At 47.0% G+C, this 27,291-nt stretch overlaps 1 protein-coding gene across 1 annotated transcript in view; it reads left to right on the top strand.

Annotated features, from left to right (window-relative positions):
* Positions 1-1,412: 1,412 nt before the first annotated feature.
* The window catches only part of frem3 (Fras1 related extracellular matrix 3), a gene marked incomplete at both ends in the record, with an annotated part of 42,103 nt that continues 16,224 nt past the window's right edge, over positions 1,413-27,291 (top strand). Inside the window, 6 exons of the mRNA XM_080534749.1 lie at positions 1,413-6,441; positions 6,873-6,962; positions 23,537-23,683; positions 25,129-25,359; positions 25,652-25,777; positions 26,030-26,281. Of these exons, the coding sequence (XP_080390875.1) occupies positions 1,413-6,441; positions 6,873-6,962; positions 23,537-23,683; positions 25,129-25,359; positions 25,652-25,777; positions 26,030-26,281 (5,875 nt within the window). The remainder of the gene's footprint in view (positions 6,442-6,872; positions 6,963-23,536; positions 23,684-25,128; positions 25,360-25,651; positions 25,778-26,029; positions 26,282-27,291) is intronic.

The following is a 27,291-nucleotide window of genomic DNA, read 5'->3' as shown; positions in this document are numbered from 1 at the left end:
GGAGTGCCTGGGGGCAGGGGGGGGGGGGGGGTATCAGACCTGACCTTGGCTGGGACAACTCTTTGATACGCCTGTGATAAGAGAGATGGTATGATTCATTAGGGTATCCTTCTGAAAGACCCCACTGTTCACGGGAAGAGCCCTGTGAAATTACCATGGCGACTGCTGACGATATATCAGAGCACAGACTTGACTTCAAAGGGACTCCCCTAAACTAATGGGCAGGCTACTTGGGAACCTAGCCCATGTTATGGCCATGAAGATATTTGTACTTGTAAAAATGTTAACTATGAGGAGCATTTTATATGCAAAACAAAGCAAAACTGAATATGAATGTGCATTCTACATTTTATATTGAACTGAAAATGTAATTGACTTTATTAGAATTGCATTGAGATTTTGATCAGGTTTTATTTGTTTTTATTTATGTAGTTTTATTTGTGTAGTTCAGTCAGACAGTCAGTCTTCTGCACCAGGTTACCCAATAGAGGGCACCATTGTCAGTATCCATAGGATACATATCCTGCACTTCAAAACCCTCTGTTTTGGCATATTTTATAAATATAGTACAAACAACATTGACAATGAATATAATGAATACACATTGACTCTCCGTATGCATGTTTAATATCCATATAGAACATTTTGCTTAAATCTGTCGGTTCTATTACTCAAAAAAAGATTCTAAATCTAAATGGCTTCAGTCAATAAAATCCACTGCATGAGCCATAAGCTACTATCCTATGAACATCCTGCAAAAATCTAATTTAACTGTTGTTGAAAGCAAGTGGAAAAAATGCAATAAACTCAATAAACACTAAATCCTGAAGCTTAATCTTGAAATGTGCAATGATAAATCAGTTTCCTGGGTTATATAACATCATTCATTCATTATCAAGGTGGCATTTGAAAGTGTTTATGTTTATGTGAACGCAGCATTTGTTTTTGATGTTCTTGAACTGAATTTCTGTAAGAGAGAGGAGAGTGGGTGACATAGTTTGTGGGGGGATGGGGCTAGGAGGGGGTAGGCTGGGATACTTTGAGGGGTTGTCCAATGTGCTTTCTTAAATTAGCTTTTGGGGGGTTGGAGGCATCCTCGCTGAGCTGTCAGAGGGAGGAGTCTGGGGCTGTCACTGTCTGCTGTCTCAGTATTACCTGCACAGCCCCACAAGACTGACTACACTTGTCCTGAGTGAGTGTGTGAGTGTGTGTGTGAGTGTGTGTGTGTGGAGAGAGAGAGAGAGAGAGAAATAGAGAGAAAGAGGGAGAGGGAGCACAGAGAAGAGAAAAGGCTTCAACTACAAGTGTGTGTTTTTACCACTCACTTTATTTTTCTGGAGAAACTAATTGATATATTTGGTTTATTTTCTGCTGACTTCCCCAAAAAAGTTGCAGGGCAACTAGCAGTGGATATGGCTGGTTGTCTGCAAAGGACAGGACTTTGTAAAGCATGGGCACTTTTTAGATGCCTCTTTGTGGTTTTCACACTGGGCTTCTGCTTTTCCTCTGTGGATGCGGAGCCCTTCGACCCAGCTTTCCTCTACCAACACAGATCTGGACCTAATGCTGACGACATCATCATTGCCAACAATGGGATCAGGGTTCCCTTCGGCAGGTCTGTGTATTTGGACCCTGTTAACGACCTGGTGACCGAGGTGCAGCCAGGAGACCGCTGCACCATCACCGTTCTGGAAAATGACCCGCTGGCCCAGAAACCTGGAATGCTGAGCCCTAAGAAATTCCCCTGCGAGTTTGGGGGGGCGGAGGTGAAATACACCCATTTTGGCTCCCGGAGCCCCAGCAAGGACCGGGTGAAGCTGCAGCTGCGCTATGACTCCCAGACAGACACGGTTATCATCCCCTTTATGCTGGAGGTGGAGGTGGTCTTCCAACAGCTGGAGATCCTAACCAGGAACATGCCCCTGTCCGTGGACAAGCTCAACGGCAACAGCAACGCCATCGACAAAAAGGGCCTGGAGTTTTCCTACGAGGACGGCGTCACTCAATGCAAAGTGGCCACTCTGGTCGGTGCCGGTGGACTCCCCAGGTATGGCAACCTTTTGAATAATTTCACCAATGGCCAGATGGTCGACTGTGCTGACTTTGTTAAGCAAGGCATTCGCTACAAGCACACATCCACCACAAACTCCCCAAACAGAGACTATATTCCAATGATGGCAGAGCTGCAGGATAATGACGGAAACACCATCATGCAAGAGCATTTCCAGATCATGGTTAGAATCAAAGAAGGTTCAGAGAACACCGCTCCTAAGCCCAGCTTCGTAGCTATGATGATGATGGAGATTGATCAGTTTGTGATGACAGCTATTACCAGTGATATGTTGGCTGCCGAGGATGTGGAATCTGATCTAGATGACTTAATCTTTAACATTACTTCACCCCTGGGCTATCAGCAGGGCTACATTATCAGCACAGATGATCAAAACTTGCCCATCACCTCTTTCTATCAGAGAGACATCAAAGATCTGAAAATAGCCTACAAGCCACCATCGGAAGATTCAGAGGTAGAGAGGATTTTCCAGCTTGAATTTGAAATTGTAGACACAGAGGGCGCGGTCTCTGATACTTTCGCCTTCATGATTGTGGTGAAGCCTATGAATACTCTGGCTCCTGTGGCAACCAAAAACACCGGGCAGCTTCTGTTAGAGGGCCAGTCCCGACCTCTCTCCAGCCACCAGAACTTAGAGATCAGCGACGAGGACAACCTGGACGACGTGAGGATTACTGTCGTCGACGGCTTGAAACACGGCGAGCTGACAGTGCTGGGTTCTCGCAGGAAATTCTTCACGCCTGCTGATTTAGACGCTGGCATCGTGGTGTACCAACACGACGGCAGCGACACCTACAGCGACAACATCATTTTCCGGATGACTGATGGCAGGAACGAGGTAGAGTTCCTGTTCCCCATCACTATAGCCCCTACAGATGACGAACCCCCTATCATCAATGCCAACACAGGCCTGGTGCTTTTCAAAAATGAAATCATGCAGATCTCCCCGTTCATTCTGAGCGCCACAGATATTGACTCAGAGGACTCTACTATTAGGTTCATCCTGGAGGCCCCCTACTCCGACGTGGGGGAGCTGCTCCTCAGACAAGTGGAGCCGCCCTCTGACCCCTCTGCCTGGAAGTTCAGTGCGACAGATGAGATGTTTGAGCAGGTGGTGACCGAATGGTTCCAACAGGACATTCTGGACGGGAAGCTGTTCTACCGTCACATCGGGCCCCACAGCACCACCACCGTCATGGACCAGTTTGTGTTCCGGGTCCAAGATGACAACGACCCCCCTAACCAGTCCGGGGAGCACACATTCACCATCAAAATCCATCCCGTGGATGATATCCCACCAGAGCTCTACCCCGGCACTATCCTCCACATGACAGTGCAGGAGTATGAGCTCACACACTTCAAGAAGAAGTTTTTGCGTTATACCGATCTAGACTCAGATGACAGGGATTTGAAATATGTCATTGTCAACCCCCCCACTGACACTGATGAGAACAATCCAGCCCTCCTGGGTGATATTGTTTTAACTGACAGCCCCGATACTGTTATCACTGAGTTCACACAGGCCCAGGTCAACCACCACAAAGTGGCTTACAAGCCCCCAGACCAGGAACTTGGCATCACTCCAAAGGTCCTTCAGTTCACATTCATTGTGGAGGACACTGCTGGTAATTCAGTAGATGGGCTTTTCACTATTTTCCTACAGCCTGTTGACAACAAACCCCCAGTCATCACCAACACTGGTTTCACATGTCTGGAGAGAAGCACATATATCATCACTAAGAAGGAGTTGGATGCCTCCGACCAGGACACTGAGGATGAAAACATCATCTTCACTGTTACCGTGATTCCCCGCTATGGGCAGCTGCAGTATTTAGGGATCGACATGTCGAATGGTGAGACATTCGTCCTGGAGGACATAGAAAATGGCCGCCTGGCATATATCCACAGTGGAGACGAATCCCTCAATGATGTCATCAAGGTGGACATTAGCGACGGCTTTCACGAGGTGCCCATCATCATCAAGATCACTATCAGCCCTGTTGATGATGAGACCCCCACCATTATGCTGCCTGCGGGGCTCCTGGGGGCCTCCCTCGATGTGCTGGAGAACGGGGCTACGGAGATCACCAGCAACGTCATCCAGGGCCGTGATGAAGACACAGACGACCTCATGCTCACGTTCATCGTGGAGGAGCCGCCGAGGCTGGGCGAGATCCTGGTGAACGGCGCCCCCACAGAGAGGTTCACCCAGCAGGACATCATCAACGGAGCGGTGGTGTACGCACACACCAGCGGTGAAATCGGACCCTACAAAGAACACGACTCCTTCAACCTCACCATCTCCGACATGTCTGACGAATGGGTCGTCGGGGGTAACAAAGTCCAAGGCGTCCGCGTGTATGTCACGATCCTCCCCGTCGACAGCATCCCGCCCATTGTCAGCGTCGGGGAGCAGTTTGTGGTGATTGAAGGAGAGAAGAACGTCATCACTCTGGAACACATCCAGGCTGAGGATATTGACACAGACAATGACGACATCCTGTGCACCATCATTGTCCAATCGACATCCGGGTACGTGGAGAACATCTCCCCCGCCTCAGGATCTGAGAAGTCCAGATCCGGAACTGCCATCACGGCCTTCAGCATCAAAGACGTCATCATCGGTCACATCTACTATGTTCAGAGCATCCACAAAGGGGTGGAGCCTGTAGAGGACCGTTTCACATTCCGTTGCTCGGACGGCATCAACTTCTCTGAACGCCACTTCTTCCCCATCGTTATCATCCCAGCCAATGACGAGAAACCCGAGATCTTCGTCCGGGAGTTTGTCGTCATGGAGGGCATGAGTCTGGTCATCGACACACCCATCCTGAATGCGGCCGACTTAGACATTCCAGAGGATGAGCTGGAGTTTGAGATCATCACTAACCCCAAGCATGGAAAGATAGTTCAACAGCTTAGCACCGGCACCATCCCTGTTGATAAGTTCTCCCTGGAAGAGATAAAAGAGGCCTCCAACATCGTCTACGAACACGACGACTCAGAGACCAAAGAGGACAGCTTTGTAATCAGACTCTCAGATGGAAAACACACCGTGGAGAAAAAGGTCCTAATCATGGTGATTCCTGTGGATGATGAGACGCCGAGAATGGCAATAAACGACGGACTGGAGGTCGACATTGGGGAAACCAAAATAATTAGTAACAGGGTAATGAAAGCCACAGATCTCGACTCTGAGGACAAAGAGCTGACCTACGTCGTGCGTTATGGCCCAGGCCAAGGCTACCTCCAGCGCATCACCAAATTCGGAGACGTCATAGGCAACATCACCCTCGACATGAACTTCACCCAAGACGAGATCGACAAACAGCTGATCCAGTACGTGCACACGGGTCAGGAGGGCGTTCGCGACCTGTTGAAGTTTGACGTCACCGACGGCATCAACCCCCTCATCGACCGCTACTTCTACATCAACATTGGAAGTATTGACATGGTCTTCCCCGACGTCATCAACAAAGGCGTGACCCTCAAAGAAGGAGGCAAGGTGACCCTCACCACAGACCTACTCAGTACCACAGATATTAACAGCCCAGATGAGTTCCTCAGCTTCAGCATCACACGCGCCCCCAGCAGGGGTCACCTGGAGTGCACTGACTTCCAAGGCGTGCCCATCTCCACCTTCACCCAACTGCAGCTCGCAGGCAACAAGATTTACTACATCCACACCTCGGACGACGAGATGAAGATGGACAGCTTCGAGTTCGAGGTGACGGACGGCTACAACCCTGTCTTCCGCACGTTCAGGGTTTCCATCACGGACGTGGACAACAAGAAGCCCGTCCTGACCATCCACAAGCTGCTGGTGGGAGAAGGAGAGAACAAGCTCATCACCCCGTTCGAATTGACTGCAGAGGACCGCGACACCCCAGACAACCTGCTGCGCTTCGTGGTCACCCAGGTGCCGGTGCACGGCCAGTTGCTCTTCAACAACACCCAGCCGATCAGCACCTTCACCAAGCAGGACCTGAACGAGAACCTCATCAGCTACAAACACGACGGCACCGAAACCAACGAGGACAGTTTCTCGTTCACCGTGACAGACGGAACACACACAGACTTCTACGTCTTCCCCGACACCGTTTACGAGACACGCAAGCCTCAAATGATGAGCATTCTCATCAATACAGTGGACAACGGCGTGCCACAGATAGTGGTCAACAAGGCCGCCCCGTCGCTGAGGGTCCTACAAACAGGCCACCTGGGCTTCCTGATCACCAGCAAGGCCCTGAAGTCTGAGGACAGAGACAGCCCCCAGAAAGTCCTGAAGTACACTGTGGCAGAACCCCCACAGCATGGCTTCATCATGAACACGGCATCTGGCAATGACAGCATCAAGGCCTTCTCACAAGGTAAGACAACCGTTTTATATTTGGTGATTAGGAAAATGAAAATGAAAAAGTTCAAACAAATATTAAAAATGAGATAAAAGTAAAGGCTATAATAACTGTAGTAACAGCATTGTTTTAACATATTATTACACAGTAATTGCCTAAACTCCATTGATGAGCAATTTCAAAGGAATTATTACTGTACTATGGAATGCCAATAAATGTTGTTACTACAGTAATTATTGAGTTATTACACAGATATAGGAGCAACCTCATGTAAAGTGTGACTCATATAAATTGTATATAAAATGTATTTTCCTTCTGTCTTTGTCATGATTTACTGTGAAGCCTGGGGTGCAAGAACCACATTAAGAAGTGGGCTAATCCTCTCAGATGCTCTCAGGAATGTTCAAATCCACCTAACATTCCCTCTCTCAACCCTTTCATGTCAGCTGATATTGATGAAATGAAGATCTGCTATGTGCTGCTGGATGGGAGCAACGCCACAAGTGATATCTTCTACTTCTCCGTCGAAGATAACGGTAAGAGCTTTCTTTTTTCATCTCATTGACTTCAGTGTCCCCATTACTTCAGACCCGTCTGCCTGTAGGCAGGCATTCCTTAAGTCTTCAGCCCCTCTTTTAAGGGCTCAATCTCCAATGGTGTTTGCATCACAAAGACTTAAAGCAGTTAGCCATGACTGACGGGTTGCACAGAGCCTCCCATCTCTCCTCGCCCCACTGCAGAGGGTGGCAGGCTTAGAGGAGGGCGGGAAGGGTCAGGAGGGTGGTGGAGGGTGGCGGGCCGAATGTGTGGTGGGGGTGGAGGGCTGGACGTGTGTTAGAGCGACAGAGGTGGAACTAAGTACCGACAATGGAACTACTAGCTGGCTATCAAACAAGCCCAGAACTTTATTGTCTTGTCGGACAATGGTCTTTTCCTATGATTTTGACAATGGTCCCATAACTTTTCCTTAGTGTTTGAAGTGACAGCATGAAAGGGCCATCTGCAATGCCTTAAGGCATTCCAAGTATATGTCTATTTCTGTGGAAATGAATTCAAAATATGTGGAGATGGCGAGTTTAACTGTGTGTATGGGGAAAACTACTTATTTGACTTGTTTTGTTAGGACCAGGTTGACTGTTATGTTAATATCTTGACTTGTGTTGTTGATTTGTAGGTTAGGGGAACACAAACTTCTTCTCTGACATTATATTCTCACGATAAAATTAGTTACATTCTTTTCACAATCCTAAATGACTTATGTAGGGGAATCATTTTAAGTGTTTCTATTTTTTTATATTCTATTTACAGTTTTATGTTTGTCATCACCATCCAATAAGGTGTTGTGCGTATTGAGCCAGATCCATTCCTTGCCTTCTCTAGGGACACTCAGCTTGGGAGGCCTTAGATTTCAGGAGCTGTGTATATTTATATTCTCTGGAAATTCACTTTTGGTCAGATGTCACATGAACCTCACTTCTCCGATTTCATAACTATCTGCAGGTTGCATTTCCATCGTGACAATCCTGAGGTGTTTTCAGTTTACAGTATGCACAAGTTTTATGGAAGTGTTAGGTTAAGATATTCAGCATTGTTTGCAATCATCAGTAGGCTATACATTATCCCTCAAGTATTGTAACCACACATCTTTTCTATTGTTAGATTTTAAAAAGTACATTCTGCACATAGTTTACAATCAAACACAGAGTTGACTACAGGAAATTCAAATGTATCAATCTTCGAATTTTAATTTGCATTGTGGTACAGTGCAGTCAACTATGTCCGAGATACCATTATAGAACTACTTTAACGGCATTGCAGATATATATAGCAAATGCAATGCAAAGTAACAAAATATAACAGGTGGGGTGGCACTTTGCTATTTTAACATCAGCTGTAAATGCTAAACACATTCTGAGGTTTTGAAATGCAATCCACACTGTAAGTAAAGTTTGGGCTATAATTACGCCGGATTGAGGACCTGCGCAATATCATCGTCATCATCGGGGGGTCGTTGGCTAGAGAGGCTAGGGTGTCATGGCCTTTTGGCAAATTTCCCCTGTGGTTTTCACCAAAGTTAACCCCTCCCCATTTATCTTAACGTTGGTCTTCACTTGAGAAGGTGTGCCACCGCAATTACTTCCCCATTAGGAAACGAGAGTGAAGGGGGAGAGAGAGTAGTTTTGAATGAAAGCTGATAGTTCCGATCGAGTTAAAAGTTTGTTTTGCTCTTCTAGGAAGTCTGTTCTCTGTTTGTCTTGATCGGCACATTATGGACGAGGTAGTTACATTTAGACTCGATCCTTCTGCATTTAACACTATCCAAACTTCCGATGTCTTGCTTAAACAACCCATGGAGAACTCGAGTCCTTAGTATCGTCTTCATGGATAATGGCTTTTCTTTCACAGGACAGTTAGGCTGTCTGCCTGTAATTGGGGGTCTAGCTTCAGGAAGGGGACACAAGGGCTTCAATTAGCTTGACAATGGCCTGTATTTGCAGTCTCACCGTTTGAGATTCCAGCCAGCTCATCTGAACCAGGTGCAGGGTCGGCCCCCTCTGCCTCTCTACAGATGGAGGATGTCTCCTTGTTGCTGCCTCACCACGGTTCACATGTGGAGGGCTTGGTTCACTGAGAGGGCTGTTAGGATATGACCCTCACAACACACACACACACTGACACACAGACAAAGACACGTACACGCACACACACACGCTCGCAGGCCACACGTGCACACACACACACACACACAACAATCTCTCTATCTCTCTCTCTTTCTGTTTGTCTCTCTCACTCGCTCTCACTCTCTCACACCCACACACACACCCACCCACCCACACACAAATACACACACACACACACACACACATAGATCAAATAAAGATAAAGGTGAGGAAAGGCAACCAGAGACTGAATGCCCTGGACATGTAGAAGCAGGTTGACAGAAACTCTAATGTGTTTGGGAAGAAGAGCATTTGGTGAGTTGAATGACCCTCTGCAGCAAAAGTGATCATAACAAAATACTTGATTTATTGCTGTTGATTACAGCCCTGTATTGAACACACACCATAAATAACGTGTTGTTGGTAAAAGACAACACAGGGTGTGTACTGTTGGTTTTCCTGATGGTAATTCTCTTTGACCGGGCTTAGGTCTTCTGTTCCTCAGGGGAATGTGGGTGATGCAGTAGCATGCCTTGGGCCTGGACCTGTCCCTCCACCTTGGCCCTGTCCCTCCACCCTGGCCCTGGCCCTGTCCCTCCACCCTGGCCCTGGCCCTGTCCCTCCACCCTGGCCCTGGCCCTGTCCCCTCCAACCTGGCCCTTTCCCCCCACCCTGGCCCCGTCCCTCCATCCTGGCCCTGTCCTCCCCACCCTGGCCCTGTCCCCTCCACCATGGCCCTGGCCCTAGCCCCGTCCCTTCCATCCTGGCCCTGGCCCTGGCCCTAGCCCTGGCCCTGTCCTTCCACTCTGGCTACCCCCTACAGTTGGCTGGGGCAGCTCTCTCAGGTGCCAGTGGGCTTTGACAGGCTGCTTTACAACATGGAGCCGTAGCCTCGTAAAAGAAACAGAAGGAGTGGGAGCTGGGTGCCCTGGAGGGGAGGACGGTCTTTGAAGGACTTTGAAGGAGAGGGAGTTTTGCTGAGTCACATTCTGCTTAGCCACAACCTGCCCATTGTGCAGAGAGATTCTCCTGAGAGGGATTCTGTTGTTTAGTGCCTTGACTCGTTGCGAAACCACTAAAAGCTGTATAGCCTTAGCCTGTCTTAGTCTTTCTTTTACTAGAGGTGTAACCCAGCTCTAGTAAATTATGCTATACCACTATGACCTACAGCATGGCATGGGTCCTGAGTAACACTATTTCCTATAGTTGTATCTTTTAGTATTTTGGTTTTCTTTGTACACTTTTAAATTAAATCTATTATTATCATTATTATTATTATTATTATTAGTATTATTATTATTAGTAGTAGTAGTAGTAGTAGTAGTAGTAGTAGTAGTAGTAGTAGTAGTAGAGTAGTAGTAGTAGTAGTAGTAGTAGTAGTAGTAGTAGTAGTAGAGTAGTAGTAGTAGTAGTAGTAGTAGTAGTAGTAGTAGTAGTAGTAGTAGTAGTAGAGTAGTAGTAGTAGTAGTAGTAGTAGTAGTAGTAGTAGTAGTAGTAGTAGTAGTAGTAGTAGTAGTAGTAGTAGTAGTAGTAGTAGTAGTAGTAGTAGTAGTAGTAGTAGTAGTAGTAGTAGTAGTAGTAGTAGTAGTAGTAGTAGTAGTAGTAGTAGTAGTAGTAGTAGTAGTAGTAGTAGTAGTAGTAGTAGTAGTAGTAGTAGTAGTAGTAGTAGTAGTAGTAGTAGTAGTAGTAGTAGTAGTAGTAGTAGTAGTAGTAGTAGTAGTAGTAGTAGTAGTAGTAGTAGTAGTAGTAGTAGTAGTAGTAGTAGTAGTAGTAGTAGTAGTAGTAGTAGTAGTAGTAGTAGTAGTAGTAGTAGTAGTAGTAGTAGTAGTAGTAGTAGTAGTAGTAGTAGTAGTAGTAGTAGTAGTAGTAGTAGTAGTAGTAGTAGTAGTAGTAGTAGTAGTAGTAGTAGTAGTAGTAGTAGTAGTAGTAGTAGTAGTAGTAGTAGTAGTAGTAGTAGTAGTAGTAGTAGTAGTAGTAGTAGTAGTAGTAGTAGTAGTAGTAGTAGTAGTAGTAGTAGTAGTAGTAGTAGTAGTAGTAGTAGTAGTAGTAGTAGTAGTAGTAGTAGTAGTAGTAGTAGTAGTAGTAGTAGTAGTAGTAGTACATACTGATGATCTCGTCTTTGTGCTGTGCCCTGTTGGCTGTTTTCTTTTATGTTTACAAATGTTAATGATTCCCCAGCAGCAGGAAATAAACAGGAGATACATTGAGAGGTGATTAAGTGTATGAGCTGCTTTTAAACAGACCAGAGTACCTGCCAGCGTATGTACTGTAGCGTAGCTGCATACTGGACCAGTCTCCCTCTCTGGGAGTGGACCGACACCTGGGGCAGGTTCCACAAGCGTAGTCCTGGACTAAATCACACTTTCAATGTAAAATCTCCATCGAAAACGCTTTCTCAGTCTAGGATTAGCCTTAAACCTTGTCTGTGAAACCGGCCCCTAATCTCCAGGTCATACACACAAACACTCGGCCAACATGAGGTCTTCCAGCAAGTGTTCCTCTGCCCTGCCTAGCAACACCTGCCCTCAGCCCTGAGCTCTCTCCCGGTCACCTGACACCGTATGTGTGTATGTGTGGACCCTTACACTGGACATACAATCATCTACGGATGTCAGGATGTCGGAAACAACTTTCTTCTCTAGCGTGCAATAGGCACACACTCAATCTCCTCACCTTTATAGACTCCCGGGCTCTAGGGTGTCGATGGTGGTGATGGTGTGTGTGCGTGTGCGTGTGTGTGTGTGTGTGTGGATGGGGGTCGAAAAATTCCCTTGGCCCAGCAGGTGTCAAGGGACATGGAGACGGACGGCTCCTAGCCATAACACGGATGCTTGTGTGTGGGTGAGCGTGTGTGCGTGCGGTGTGTGTGTGTGTGTGTGTGTATGTGTGTATGTCTGTGTGTGTGTGTGTGTGTGTGTATGTGTGTGTGTGTGTGTGTGTGTGTGTGTGTGTGTGTGTTTTAAGGGTGTGAAACAGATGGTGAGATCTCAATCAGGACCTGTCAGGGAACAGTGTGTGTGTGTGTGTGTGTGTGTGTGTGTGTGTGTGTGTGTGTGCGCGTGCTCATGTGTGCGCATGTGTGTGTGTGTGTGTGCGCGTGCTCATGTGTGCGCATGTGTGTGTGTGTGTGTGTGTGTGAGTTTGTGACTTCCCACTGTTACGGGAGTGTTTAAGAGAGGGGTCAAGAGTGGACACACCGCGGGAAGTCTTGCGTCTTGGAGTGGACTTGTTGGACACAGTGGTCACATTCCATTCTAAGGGCAGTCCACATAGCCTTTTTTTTCAGGACCCAGGGGGTGGTCCAGTGTAGTGCCTGTTTAACTTTTCACCCTTCAGGGAATGGCAGGAATGTGACTCAGGTGCATAAATCCCTCACACCTCACAAGATACTTTTTCCCATAAGTAGGATCGTTAAATCAGAGAGCTGCTATTTTAAGTAATGAAAAGTCCTTGGTTGACATAAATCCTGTACAGTGGCAGTATTCAATCACCAGTGATGGTATCAATCAGTGTAACACCAATACAAGTAGACATACCATGTTACCTCAGAAAGACTATGACAGCTTCTCAAAATGGAGTGTTATTTAGCTAAGAGGCAGGCAAAAGATCTTAGAGGAGGAACCTTCTATCTGATGGCCCAGGGGGGATCCTATCAGTGTGCGCCCCATGTTGATACAGTTGCTTGACTGCCCATTGCCTCTGTCTCTGAACAGCTCTAGGGGGAGGGGGGGGGGGGGGGGGGGGCAGTGATATGACGGGCACTGATAGATGAGGTAAACTGGGGGACACTCCTTCATCTCCAGGCCTATGGCTAGCCTGTAATAAGCTTTACTCCCCGCTGAGTGATGCAGCCCTGAGTCTTAGGGGCGAGTACGTGTTACGGTGAGGAAGTTCATTGTTTCATTACTGCACAGATACTGCTTGTTTACCTAGTGTGAGTTATCAGCTGCTCCCACTGAAAGACTCAGCAAAAGCCCTCCGCTTGCAGTGTCATGCAACGAGGCCTCCTTTGAACACTTTGAACACTTCGGGGACTACCAGCTGTGATTTCCACAGGGTGATAAAGCATTTATGACAAGGTGTGTGGATGAAAGACAGTGCTCTTTGACAGAACGCTACTTTCTTACTTTCTTCCCAAACGAGGTCCAGGGAGGGTCACTACCCTGTCCTTTGGGAATGTCTACTGGGCGACTACTAGCAGAAGTCACCTGGTGAAGAAATGCCTGTGGTCAGAGAGAGAGAGAGAGAGAGAGAGAGAGAGAGAGAGAGAGAGAGAGGGGAGATGGAGGGGATAGAGAGAGAGAGAGAGGGAGAGAGAGAGAGAGAGAAGGGAGATGGGGGGGATAGAGAGAGAGAGAGAGAGAGAAGGGAGAGAGGAGAGAGAGAGAGAAGGGAGAGAGAGGGGATAGAGAGAGAGAGAGAGAGAGAGAGGGGGAGAGAGAGAGAGAGAAGGGAGAGAGAGGGGATAGAGAGAGAGAGAGAGAGAGGGGGGGAGAGAGAGAGAGAGAGAAGGGAGAGAGGAGAGAGAGAGAGAGAGAGAGAAGGGAGATGGAGGGGATAGAGAGAGAGAGAGAGGGAGAGAGAGAAAGAGAGAGAAGGGAGAGAGGAGAGAGAGAGAGAAGGGAGAGAGAGGGGATAGAGAGAGAGAGAGGGGGATAGAGAGAGAGAGAGGGACAAAGCGAGAGAGAGGGAGGATAGAGAGAGAAATAAAGAGAGACAGAGAGAGAGAGAATGGAGAGAGAGAGAAAGAGAGAGGGAGAGACTGAGCCAATAAATGCTTGTTTGTGTATGTTTAACCCACATATATCCTTGTCTATCACACCCAGTCCTGAGGCGGTAAGCCCTCAAACAGCACCAGACTTGTCCGGACCCCCGAGGGTTCTCTTCCTCTTCTATCACTCTGTCTGTCTTGAGGGGCTGTTTCCTCTATCACTTCAGGAACACAGGCAGAGAGGAAACAAACACTGAAGTGCTTTGGGATAGCCACTAGAGTTTTGTACTCTGAGTTGTAGCCTCTGGACGAACTCAGCCTAGGCCTATATTTGCCAAGGTTAAGTGGCTTATGCAAGAGAGGGTCGTGTGGTATTCGTTTTCATGTAGACAATGGGAATGATAACAATATCAAATGCCGTGTTAACTGATTTTGATCAAACTTTGAGAGCAGGTTTGACACCAGGCTGGTAAGATAGATCCTACATCGCTAGACTATACATGCCAGCTCCTCTTGCACGGGGGCTGACAGTAGGCCAGTTGGGGGGGGGGTGTTATGCGATCATGGAGAGGGGAGGAATGTGCTTCCTACAAGGATCCTGTCTCCAGCCAGCCCCTCAGACAGACCAGGCCTGGAAGTAGGGGACCCTAGCAGGCAGGTGGGTGGGTGGGAGAGCTCGGGGAGGAGGGGAAGAGGGGAGGAGGAGAGGAAGAGAGGAGGGGAGGATCCCCTTTCAAAGATCCCTGGCCTGCATCCCCCCACACACCCCCACTCCAAAGCCCCCATTCCCGACTCCCCAAGAAATCCAACCCAATCTCAGATAGGGCTGATAACCCAGAGGCTTCAGCTGCAGGGGTAGAATGGCACTTTCTCAGAGGGATGAATAGGTGAGAGAGAGAGAGAGAGAGAGAGAGAGAGAGAGAGAGAGAGAGGGAGAAAGGGAGAAGGAGAGGGAGAGGAAGCAGGAAGGAGGGAGGGGGAAGGGAGAGAAGGTAAAAAAAGAGAGAGAGCTGGGGGAGAGAGACAAAGAGAATAGATAATTCCCCGGCTGATCCCTACAGCGCTAGTCTAGTAAAGGGTAGCACTACCTTCCAAGAGGTCTGTGGTCAGAGAGAGGCAGGCAGGCAGGGAGGGAGGGAGGGAGGAAGGCAGGCATGCAGGTAGGCATGGAGGGAGGGACAGAGGGAGGCAGGGAGGCATGGAGGGAGGAAGGGTGGGTGGGAGGCAGGCAGGCATGGAGGGAGGGAGGGAGGGAGGGAGGGAGGGAGGGAGGGAGGGAGGGAGGGAGGGAGGGAGGGAGGCAGGCAGACAGGCAGGCAGGCAGGCAGGCAGAGAGGGAGGCAGGCAGGCAGGCAGGCAGACAGGCAGGCAGAGAGGGAGGCAGGCAGGCAGGCAGGCAGAGAGGGAGGCAGGCAGACAGGCAGGGAGCCTCAAGTGGGTCATGGCCATTTTCCACCGCGGAGCTTCCCAACTGTGTCTTTCGGATCTGACCTGTCACCAGTGTCAACAGCCGGCCTGGAGATTTAATACCTCATGGTGCCACTGCCGGGCCTGCCTGTGACTCCCCTTCTCCCTCCCCCGTCTCCCCCGTCTCCCCCCTTCCTCCTGACACAGGGGTAGATTGATTGGGGTTGGAGAGTGTGGGAGATATGATGTACAGCCTCTGAGGTTATTCTTATCTCTTCCTATATGGCAAAGTTGTTCCTGCTCCCAGTGCTGTGACTGAGGTCCTCTCTCACTCCGTTCTATCTCTCTCTCTTTCTGTATTTTAACCATTTGTAGAGGAATAGTTTCTTATTCTAACCATATCTTTACTGTCCTTTCTTTTCTCCTTTCCTCTTTCCTTCCACCCAACCCTCCCTCCCTCTCTCCCTCGCTCCTTTCTGAGTTTGCACATTGTCAAGTGGTTCTCTAAGAGTCCTAACAACACACAGCTGTTAAATAGAAAGATGTCGATGTTGCAGAAAGAGGACAGCAATGAATAGAATGAGAGGAAAAATGTTACAGAAAGAGAGAGAGAGATAGAAGTAGAGTGAGAGAGCACCTCAGTGGCAGTCATTTTTGGCAGTTGCCACACCGTAACCAGTACCACCACTGGGGGTGACCTGTGTCAGAGAAGAGGCAGGACATTCCTCTACAGTGTCACCTTGTGATCTATGTCAGATGAGAGAACGGGTCACTGTCCAGGGGTCAGCGCCAGGCTGAAGACCGGGCTGCAGTGTCACGTCTAGATTTACAGTACAGGATGATGGTGGCGGTGGTGGTGATGTCCGATAGCTATGAGCTTCTATTTATACTGTTCGCATCCAACATCCCAAACATGCAATCTTCGGAACGTTGAGAGGAAACTATGTCAAGCTCTCGGCATTTGAGAAATCCCTTTCTGTATCATTAGAAACAGAAAGCTGTTGTAATTGAATAGATTAGATTGGCATGCTGATTTTACTGTATACCTCAATATTACCTTCATAACCGGCAACGTGCATTCAAAACGAATGACCACACATCAATTCAGCCACAACCCTGCTACTGTTTGGACCGAGTCTGTCTTGCAAAATACATTTTACCTCAAACAGGCTAGCCCGGATACACAAAGGTTAAATAAACAACTAAAACCAATTAAATAGTCGTATATTAAATTAAACAAACGTGGAATTCATGATTTTCACATGCTGTAGGACGCACTGCAAAGTATAAATGGAAAAGATTAATGAGGGAAATATAGTAATGGCTGCCCTCATTCTTGTCACTCAGTGGGGATATACTTAGCTGGGCGGCAGAGGGCTGTTGCCCTCCCTTGCATCATGCTCTTTTAAACACGTCATTCCCTCCTCCCTCCATCCAACCTCCCCATGACCCAATGTCTCCTCCCAGAGTGCATCTATGTATGGTGATACAGATGTCATGTGCATAAGACCTGGTGGAGAGTGTGGTATGAGAGGACTTCTGTTCTGTCGCTCCTGTTGATGGAGAGTGGATTGCTGACTGGGGACATGGGAGCTCCATATCCCTATACCGTGTATATATAAATTAGCTGATTCATAGTGCATGCATGCCTGTGTTTATTACAATGTCATGTGAGTTTTGTTGTTGATAGTTTTATATCGTGACGTGGCTGAGATGGTAGCCAACTGTGTAGTTGATGACACTCTCAATTCAGTCTCAACACAACCATGGCTTATTTGGAGTTGATCAATTTTGTCTTGCTTGCTTACCGGTAGCCTATGTATTAGGAAGATAATGACTTGCAGTATAACGGAGGTCTGAGAACCTATTACTAAGGAAATGTGAAAATATGTTCAGGAAATGCCAAATTCTGGAGTTGTCCAGAATTATCCCAACTGACATATGCATTATATCCTCAGCCATAACTGCTCACAGGGGGACCATCGTGAGAATCTTGGCAAATCTCTTTGAGGGCCATTAAAATGACAGTGGTAAATTAGCCTGACCGATAGCGGCTAAAGTTAGCGACACAGAGTTAGCCGTGCTGGCCCAACTCAGTACCGCCTGAGTCAATGAAGGATGTATGCCTGCACCATGGAGTGTCCTTGGACCTCATCCCAGTCCCCCTCAGGTCTAAATCTAAAAGCATGAAAACAGTCAGCCGCCCCTTCTGTGATATACTGGCGCTAGCAGCTAAGCGCTCACTGAAACGATTAGCATCAATCACGCTAAGGGCTCATTTATTACGGGTCTGAAAACAAGGACATTTCGAAATGCGCTGTCGCCTATAAAGCATTTCACCCCACCAGAAATTATTAATTGTCCGTTTGAAATGGCGAACGGAAATGTGAGCCGGGGCAACCCTGTACCATATATTGATATCCAGTGTAAATGTTAGCTGTAAAGAACGCAATGAATGAGTTCGTAAATCAGCGGCCAGCCCCAGAGAGACGTTAAATCCCAAGTTTGACGTCTATTCCTGTAACTTTTATGAAAGTACCACACAGAGAGACCTGCTGGTGGGGGAATGTGACCATGACTTAGCCTCACATATTCCCGCCTCGTTATTGCTCTCATAAATACCTAAGCCGTCCCTCCCGCAAGACGCCTCAATGAACACAGAGTCAGAGTCACGCCCCACTCAGCGTTAATCAGTTAATCAATCAAGACGAACTTTTCAGTAAACAGAGAATAAAGCTGTTTATTGTGACTTCCGATGTATGCCATAGTTAAGCATCGACCGTGTTGGTTTCTGTGTACTCTATCTACAGTAATGTTCCAAAGGCACTTAGGAATACATGAGAACAAATGACAAATCTACCAACAACAATACATTGGTGGACCCTTGTCCGGTGTGAGGTCCGGTGCCAGGTCTGGACACAGCATGTGACAGCATTAACAATGCGAGCTTGAGAATCCCCTCCTCTGAGTCGGTGTGAAAGGCAAGGAGGCAGGCAGGCAGGCAGGCAGGCATGCCAGGGCGGCAGGTCTGGCCCACCCAGACAGTGGTCTGCTGTCCCTCTCAGTTGCTCATCATCGGGGGAACAAAGCCGACACAGGAGGGGAGGGACAGGGGAGGAGAAGAGGGGTGGGGGGGTGGGGGGCTACAGCTGTCACTCCCCTGCTCCCTAGAAATTCTGGCGGGAGAGGAGGTTTTCTGAGAAACAGTGGGGAAGAGAAAGAAAGGGGCAGAGAGGGAGAGCATTTGATAGACAATGGGAGTGGGAGAGAGAGAGAGAAAGAGAGGTACAGAAAGAGAGAGAGAAAAAAACTGAGAATGAAACAGAGAAAGGGAGAGGGACAGAGCTAGAGAGGTAAGAGAGAGTTTTTCTTTTTGTGAAATGTTCTCATTGCCTTCGCCCAGCCGAGCCCCACCTCTAAATGAAAGCTACCTCCCTTGTCCTTGCAAGAGGACAGACTGCTAAACACCACCTGCCCCACACTCACAGGCCATCGTAAACCCATTCAGTAAATAGCCCCGTGGACAAGGTCAAGGGTCAGAAGGCTTTGTTCACTGTGGCATAGAGGTGGCCTGGGGTGGTCCAGTGGTTAGAATCCGGCCCATGCCCTGCTGACCCTCTCCTCTTTACTTTCTTGTCCTTCTAAGTCCCAAATGTCTAGTTTTTATTTTATTTTTATAATCTTTCTTTTTTTTGTAGTCTTTTATCTATTTTATTTTAGCCTATTCTTCAATTGTGACTTTATTTTCTTGTTGTTGTTTTTGTGGTCTAAGCTGCTGTAACGTCTGAATTTCCCCTCAGGGATCAATAAAGTACCTACCGGTATCTATCTATTGTATCTATCTATCTGTCTTCTCCACTATCTCTATCCAAAAACAATGGAGGAAAAAAGTGCTGGAATGTGCCTTCATCATCCATTATAGCCAGACGGCTGTGATCATACTGATATCGCCTTATTGTTTGTAAAGGGTGTGTTTGATTACTGGTATTGTAGCAGATGCTGAGATATACAGTAAGTGCCTGTAGGTCTGTTTTGATGATCATATTAATTTAATCAAAGTCTTAAAAATATTTATTTTAATCTATCTATATATATATATACTGTATATATATATATATATATATATATATATATATATATATATATATATATATATATATATACACTCACTGAACACTTTATTAGGAAAACCTGTACACCTGTCAACAGTCAAAGCTGTTGGAGTTGGTGTAATGGTGTGGGGGAATGTTTTCATGGGCCTGTTGCTCATGAACACCTGAAAAATCTAGAATCTCAAAGGAATGTTTCCAACATCTTGTGGAATCAATGCCACAAAGAATTGAGGCTGTTTTGGGAGCAAAGGGAGGCCCTACCCAGTATTAGTATACTAGTGTTCCTAATAAAGTGTTCAGTGAGTGTATATTGACATATTAATTTAGTCAAAGTCTTAAAAAGATTTTAAAATAAATAAATAATATATGCCCCTACTGTAGTCAGATGTATGTACTGTATGCCACGTCATGTCTGACCTGTATCAGGTCCTGTATCAGGTCACACACATCATCAGCTCATTTTACGATTGGCCCCCTGAACGGTAATCCAACTCTGTTTTTTAACACACAAGTCTCAAGTCAGGTGGTCGGTTGAGGCTTAATTATAGTAGAGAGGAGGTGATACTGAAGTCACTTTACACCTTAACTGTCTTGTTTTATTTACATTTTGATTGATGGTATTCTGAAATGCTGTAAGGTTTAAACTCCAAGACCTTCAACCTCATTTCACCTGTGAAAGGAACAAGTAACTAACCAGGAATACTGTAGACAGTCGCTTCCACAGTACTATACACACATACCATGTATGTACCAGCGATCGATAAGCTATTTACAGAATATGGATTGGTCAGATTGCACAGAACATTTCAAAAGCGTCCCTCATTATTCAAAATACCCCAGCGCAGCATTGTCAGTTTATATCCTAATTCTAGCTACGGTCAACAAATGACTTTCCTTTGCCTTCTAAAGATATAACTGTCACTGTTCCATTGGCATTGAACAATGACAGTTATTGCACCAGATAGACCTCATCCTCAACTAATGGAATATTCTCTGATCCTCCGGAGAGAATGGCCTTATAAGCCAGGCCTTATAGAGTGTAGGTGACAGTGCTGAAACCCTACCCTGCCAGCCTAGCTTGCCGGAAGCCAGAACAGAGGAGGGCTTTTTGTCCTAGTCGCACTCATTTGATAATCCTGTCTGATAGAGTGGGTCGCTAAGCTCCATATCAGCCCTGTACAAAGATGGGCGGGCTGCCAAGAAACACTTGCCCCCTGAGCAATAACACTTTCATATTTGTGTTTTTTTCTTTTTAGCTGATATGTTCGGGATGAGTTGTTTTTTACAAAGCCGTTAAAATAATGGTTATTCCTGGAAAAGCATCAATTCCACTTTTATAATGGAAGACGTCAGCATACATGTAACATTTTAAAATATATACTTTTATTATGTATTTGTGTGTAGTTTTCATAACAAAATCACAGTTTGTTACAGTAAGTACAGTAACACACAAGAGTAGCCTAAACAGTAACAGTAACTTTTAATTGACATTTCCATGATTCCTCAGAATACTCACACTCATGCTTAAAGAAAACACATCTACATCAAACACCCACGACCCTGTTTTGACGAATCATCCTGTATATCAATTGGACACTTATGCACTTATCAACCCTGGAAGAATGTAGGGTAAGTAGGCAGAGACACACATGATGAATGTGTCCTGTATTTTTAGCTGTAGCTGTCAGAAACATGAGCATGGTCAAGGTTATAGCCGCCCCTGCTGGGCTCCTGTGACAAACTGGTGTCTGTGGCCCCTGGGCTGTGTGTGTTTGTGTGTGTGTGTGTGTGTGTGTGTGTGTGTGTGTGTGTGTGTGTGTGTGTGTGTGTGTGTGTGTGTGTGTGTGTGTGTGTGTGTGTGTGTGTGTGTGTGTGTGTGTGTGTGTGCGTGTGCGTGCGTGTGTGTGTGCGTGCGTGCGTGCGTGCGCGTGCGTCCATGCGTGCCAGCCATTTCGGTTGAGCATAAGGATAAGTGCTTATAGCATATGGTACATGTATGATTGGGACTCCTCGGATTCAGAACCACCAATACAGAGTAATGAATGGTGCATGGTCGCAAATCTGTCTATTCTAACAACACCCCTCTTATTGATACGAGTAGAGCAACATGATCCAATCTAGCTAATGTCCCGGAAAACCCACTTGTTGCTATCGCTTGGATCTACCACAGGTATTCATGCTCAGGTGAGTGTGGTTCAGCCCTGTTGTGTCTCTGCTATTGGCTCAGGCCCAATGTTGACATGTGGGTAGGAGGAAGTGGTAGGTGGTGTGTGTGTGTGTGTGTGTGTGTGTGGGTGGGGGGGGGGGGGGGGGCGGGGGGGCTGCATCTCCACCTCTGAAAGCCACACTCACGCACACCCCAGTGTTTTCATTCTCCCCGCTCATGGAGCAGAAAGCCCACAGCCCTTTCTCCATCAGCCAGGCAGAACCAAACCCGATGGCGGTCCGTTGTGTGAACGAGCAGATGCTCCGGACCATTGTCCTCCGCACAGTGAAGCGTTTATTTTCATAGCCTCCTCTCCTAGGGTTTCCATGTCCACCTCTTGTGACTGGGAGATAAAGGGTTAATATCATAGGCCTTCTCTTGACATTGAACTACCGAATCTATAGCTCAGAACCTGCATTGTCCTGCTATGCTCTGTTAAAGAGAGGTTAAGAGTTAAAACCAAAGTTATTTGGTCCTTGACATTGACATTTCCAAATCCACAGCTCTGTACCTTAATGCTAACACCTTACGGAGGTAAAGGGTTCAAACCAAAGGTATTTATCTTGACATTGACCTACATGGGCTGTGTTAGATCCACAGAGCTCCTCAGAAGGCTTTAGCGTAGCCGTGGGTAACAAGGCTCCTGTCACCGTGACCGGCCAGGCAAAACGAGGCAGCAGTAGCTCCCCAGTCCCTCACAACTGTCACTGTGACTGGCCAGGCAACACCAAGCAGCAGCACCCTGCTCTAACCTCCCCAGTCCCCCATAACACAGGCTCTGGGCCAATCACACTGAAGGTCAGGGGTCGCTGTGCCTGTCAGACCAGGAATGAGACTTTCGGACGTTTGGCCGCAAGTTATTAAGGAAAAGAAAAGCTTCGGATTAAAGCAGCGAAAGTCCTCGGCTAAGTAACTCCGGAGCGGCCGACGTCAAGGTGGATGACCAAGGGAAGGGATGATGGCTTTCTTCTGAAGGGATCATGGGAGTCATGGGATAGTATAGATTAAGGGCAGGATTGGGGGGGCGTACAGCCACTGGCTGATTAGTGCCAGGTGACTTTCAGCTTTGGCTGATTGATGTCGAGAGCTTGGGTCGTGCGTGTGTTTCCTGAGCATGGCCTAATCGCAGGGGCTAATGAGGTAGGTAGACTTGAGCTGAGAAAATGACCTACATACTAAGAGTGAAAGGCCAAAAAGATTTTTCTCTACTGTAAAAAAAGAAAAGTAATCCTTCTTCTAGCATTTTGACTGCCAGTGGCCTCTGGTCCAAGCATAGATTTGTTTTTCTTATGATGACAGATGCAGGTGCAAAACACAATGTTTAACAGCAAAAGGGGGAAAAGGGGAAGGGGGTTATTTTGAGTCTGTAGACATGAAGTCACCCTGGTCTCTGTCATGTTGGGGGGAGGGGGTTGGGGGGGGGGGGGGGGTAACAGAGTCATGGAGCTTCCTTTGACCCCTCACCTTTACCCTCTGGAACCCCCCCCCCGCCAATACTGTCTGGGCTTGGGACACCAACCTGACACCTGGACCTAGTCTGAGCTGACAGAAAGAGAGATGGGGGACAAGGAGAGAGAGAGAGAGAGAGAGAGAGAGAGAGTGGGGGGTGGAGACAGAGAGAGAGGAGGGAGACAGAGAGTGAGGAGGAGAGTGAGAGAGAGAGAAAGAGATAGAGAGGAGGGTAGAGGGACAGACAGGGGGAGGAATGGGGGAACAAAGTGCGAGAGGAAATTAGCAACAAGGCATCAGTTGAGCCGCCTGTGATGCGGCAGGCAGGGAAGCCCTGGCATTAAGTTATCAAGTTACCTCTCCAGATGTAAAATCTGTGTCCTTCCTCGTTGCTTTTGTCCCCAGGCTCAATGGGTCGTCAAAGCGGATCTTAACCGAGACACCTCAGTGGTTCTTCACAATGTAGCTCGATAGTTTTTTACTGCAGTTTCCCCATTGCTATATCATTATGTTTCTGGAAGGGTATTTCTTGTGTATTGAGAATCCCATTCATTTCTTCTTCTAGGTGGAAACAAGCTGAAGCCACAGCCATTCCGGCTCAACTGGGCCTGGATCTCTCTGGAGAGGGAGTACTACCTGGTGGATGAGGACGCCAAGTTCCTGGAGGTGACTCTCAAACGCAGAGGTTACCTGGGAGAGACCTCCTTCGTCAGTGAGTACCGTCATGCAAAATAAAGCTTGTTTGAATCTAATTGAATTACCGGTAGATTCAATTTAGTACAATGGAGAACCTTATATTGAACACAGGTTGTGATTGTAAAAGAGAATGATTTCTCAATAACCCATCTGGTTAAATTAAGACAAATACATGAGTGAATAGATTCTTGACTGCAGCATGGTAAAGGCAAATGTATTTCTATAGCACCTATTCATACAACTTAATGTACTCATAGTGCTTTACATGAACACATGAGATAAAATAACAATTAATAAATGAAAAATAAAAAGAGTCATCCTATACAATTCAGTAAAATCTAAATACAGATACAGTTACAATTTAAAATGTTCAGGTTTAAAAACAATAAATAAAACAAATCAATCAGTTAAAAAAAAGCAGAACAGAACATAGAAGTCTTCAGCATATTTTGGTAGATTCTGGAACTGATTTTGTTCCTCCTCCATGTGTCTAACCTTGTTTTAATCAGGTAAATCATGACCGATTTGAGTGATTCGATCTTGGCAATTGCACTAATTCTAGTTCTAATTTTTCTTTTTGATTAAAGGACACACTCTGCCCCTGTTTCATACCTAACACGTCAGTCCATCACATCCATCTCCGAGGGGAATATGAAAAATGTCAGTGGCCAGACGAGACAGCAGCAGGCCTCATATTAAACTGTCACTTCGTCCAAGACTGATCGTCCTTTTAATTACCTCAAAGGAGGGTATTTATATTATTACCCTGCCATTTGAAAATGCCAGCATCGCAATAAAGCCCCTCCCACCCTCCTCATGATCAATCTCCCCGGGCTTCTCTTGACTACCGTTGTGCAGGCAGTGTCCTTAGTTCACCCCCCCCCCCCCCCCGCCCCCCGCCCCCAATAGTTAAACCGCCAAAAAGCAAAAAGACGCCCAAACAGTCACGTCCCGAGGGAGATAGCCCCTGTCACGTCGTTGTCCTATTAGAATGATGTTACGTTTCCTGTCTCCCCAGTGAAAAGGGTAGTTTGATTGAGAGTGCAGATAGCGTCTCCTCACGGAGGTCACGGGGTAATATCAACATGTCTGTGTGTTTGGCCATGTCTCAACACTGAGGTCGCGGGGCCTTTATTGGGTCCACTCCTATATTTACAGTCTTGTCTTGTCTTTGAGGGCGCAGGGGGGGGCAAACAGGAACAAAGGCGGTTGTGTCAATGACAGAACAATAGAGCTGAAGCAGACTATTCACCAGTCTGTAAATCACAGTCACATCACATGCCCGTTCGCAAACTGCACTTCAGTGTTACGCGCTGTTACATAACTATGGCTTGACTAGATTAACTAATAGCAAGAGATAAAAACAACATTGATTCGATCCGATTCGATTCAAATAGATTCTCATCAATTCAGCTCAATGCAGTTCGGTTCCCTTATTCGCTGTGTTCCCTCTCGCCACAGGCATCGCCACCAAGGACGGCACGGCGGAGAAGGACAAGGACTTCAAGGGCAAGGCCCAGAAGCAGGTCCAGTTCAACCCGGGTCAGACCAGCGCCACCTGGAGGGTGAAGATCCTCAAGGACCAGGAGTTTGAGACGTCCGAGACCTTCCAGATCCAGCTGTCAGAACCTGTGATGGCGGTCCTGGAGTTCCCTGACACGGCCACCGTGGAGATAGTGGACCCTGGTGATGGTAGGAACACTGATGTTGGATTTCTACTTTTGACCTTTCACTTGCCTTTGAAGTTCAGTTGTTCACTGTGCTTGTGCGTAGATTTGGCCCTGACAACCATGCAGGAGATCACTTTAACCCCGTTTAACCTCATACACTCAGGGCCAAGCACAGTTGAAGTACTTGACAAACAACTCCGAGTGATGAAACAACATTTTGTTGACATGACAGGCGTTATAATCTCCTGTTCTCCATGACCCATCCCCTTGTTCTCTCTCTCTCTCTCTCCCCCTCTCTCTCTCTCCACCTGTAGAGTCCACAGTGTTCATCCCCCAGGCAGAGTATAAGATCGATGAGGACATCGGAGAGCTGCTGGTTCCTGTCCGCCGCTCCGGAGATGTCAGCCAGGAGCTGATGGTCGTCTGCTACACCCAGCAAGGTGAGGACCTCGTCACACTTCAACAACGTTTCTCGAAAAAAACTCGATATTCTACAAATTGTCATGTTGAGGAAAAAAGCTAACTTTATACTAAGTCATGACAATCCTAGCAAACATTGTAGGGGATTCACATTTTCAGAAGTGTTCTCGAAGGCCCCTTCGACTGAAAGTATAACCGCCCCACGTCCTCGAAGTCTAAAACCATCCCACAACAACTTTTTCAACATTTTATTGGATTTTATTTTCCTTCAGGCACCGCGACGGGCACCATCCCCAGCACGGTGCTGTCCTACTCGGACTACATCACGCGTCCCGAGGACCACTCCAGCGTGCTGCGCTTCGACAAGGACGAGCGCGAGAAGCCCTGCCGCATCATCATCATCGACGACTCGCTGTACGAGGAGGAGGAGACCTTCAACGTCACGCTGAGCATGCCCATGGGGGGGCAGGTGGGCGCCAGTTTCCCCAGCGCCAGGGTCACCATCCTGGCTCACAACGAAGATGGTGAGTGGGGTGGGGTTGGGGAGTGGGGGGGTGGTTTCTAATGAGAGTCACTAACAGAGGAGACTGGTGGATGTAGAACTCAGAGGACGGGCTCATTGTAATGCATGCAACGGAATGAGGAATGGTATCAAACACACGTGTCATTCTGTTCCACACATTATAATGAATCCATCCTGCGATTTCTAGCTCCGCCAGCCTCCCTTGGTCACCAATACAGTATATACCAATGGTATCCAATATTCACTCATTTATCACATTATCAGTTGCGGGTTTAAGAAAATAAACGGTTGTTTGAAAGGTATAAATGGTAGTATAGAAATTAACAGTAGTCGATGTATATCAATTCGAACTAACTGCTTAGTGATTAACCAATACATCATCAGTAACGGTATTGACTTTATAAATAACCAACATAACACAAACCTGTAGACTACCCGACCAGCACCAGACTCTAAACCAGTTCAGGTGCGCCCCCTCATCTGCTGTTTTAATGACAATGAATGCAGGGCAGCGTTGGTGGTATTGAGTACATGGGAAGCATAGACACATAGATAAGCTTATTAAGTGTCCTGAGGCTTTCTGGGGGAGCTTCCTAATGATATGACTCCCTCTGTGTTTGTGGTGGGAGCTTTACTGCTGACTTAGACACTTTGAAGTTGGGAATTACAAACATAAGGGTGTGTGTCTTTGTCTGGTTTTGTGTTTGTGTGTATGTGTGTGTGTGTGTGTGTGTGTGTGTGTGTGTGTGTGTGTGTGTGTGGTGTGTGTGTGTGCGTGCGTGCGTGCGTGCGTGCGTGTGTCAGCCTACAGCTGTGATGCGACCAAACAATGAACAACCAAACCTTTTCATCCATATTTATTTAGCATTAATTACTGGGAGCCTTGCAATAACATCCAGCTTGACAGATGAATCACATTTCCAAACACTGTTGTTTTAATATTTCCAATCCAAGGTGTAATAATAAATAAAGGCACCAGTGAAGGCTGTCAAGGTATGTGTTCAAATATGT

The sequence above is a fragment of the Nansenia antarctica genome (assembly GCF_963989245.1).
Source record: "Nansenia antarctica genome assembly, chromosome: 6".
NCBI classification, from domain to species: Eukaryota; Metazoa; Chordata; class Actinopteri; order Argentiniformes; family Microstomatidae; genus Nansenia; species Nansenia antarctica.
This window is presented reverse-complemented; position numbering and strand designations above follow the sequence as displayed.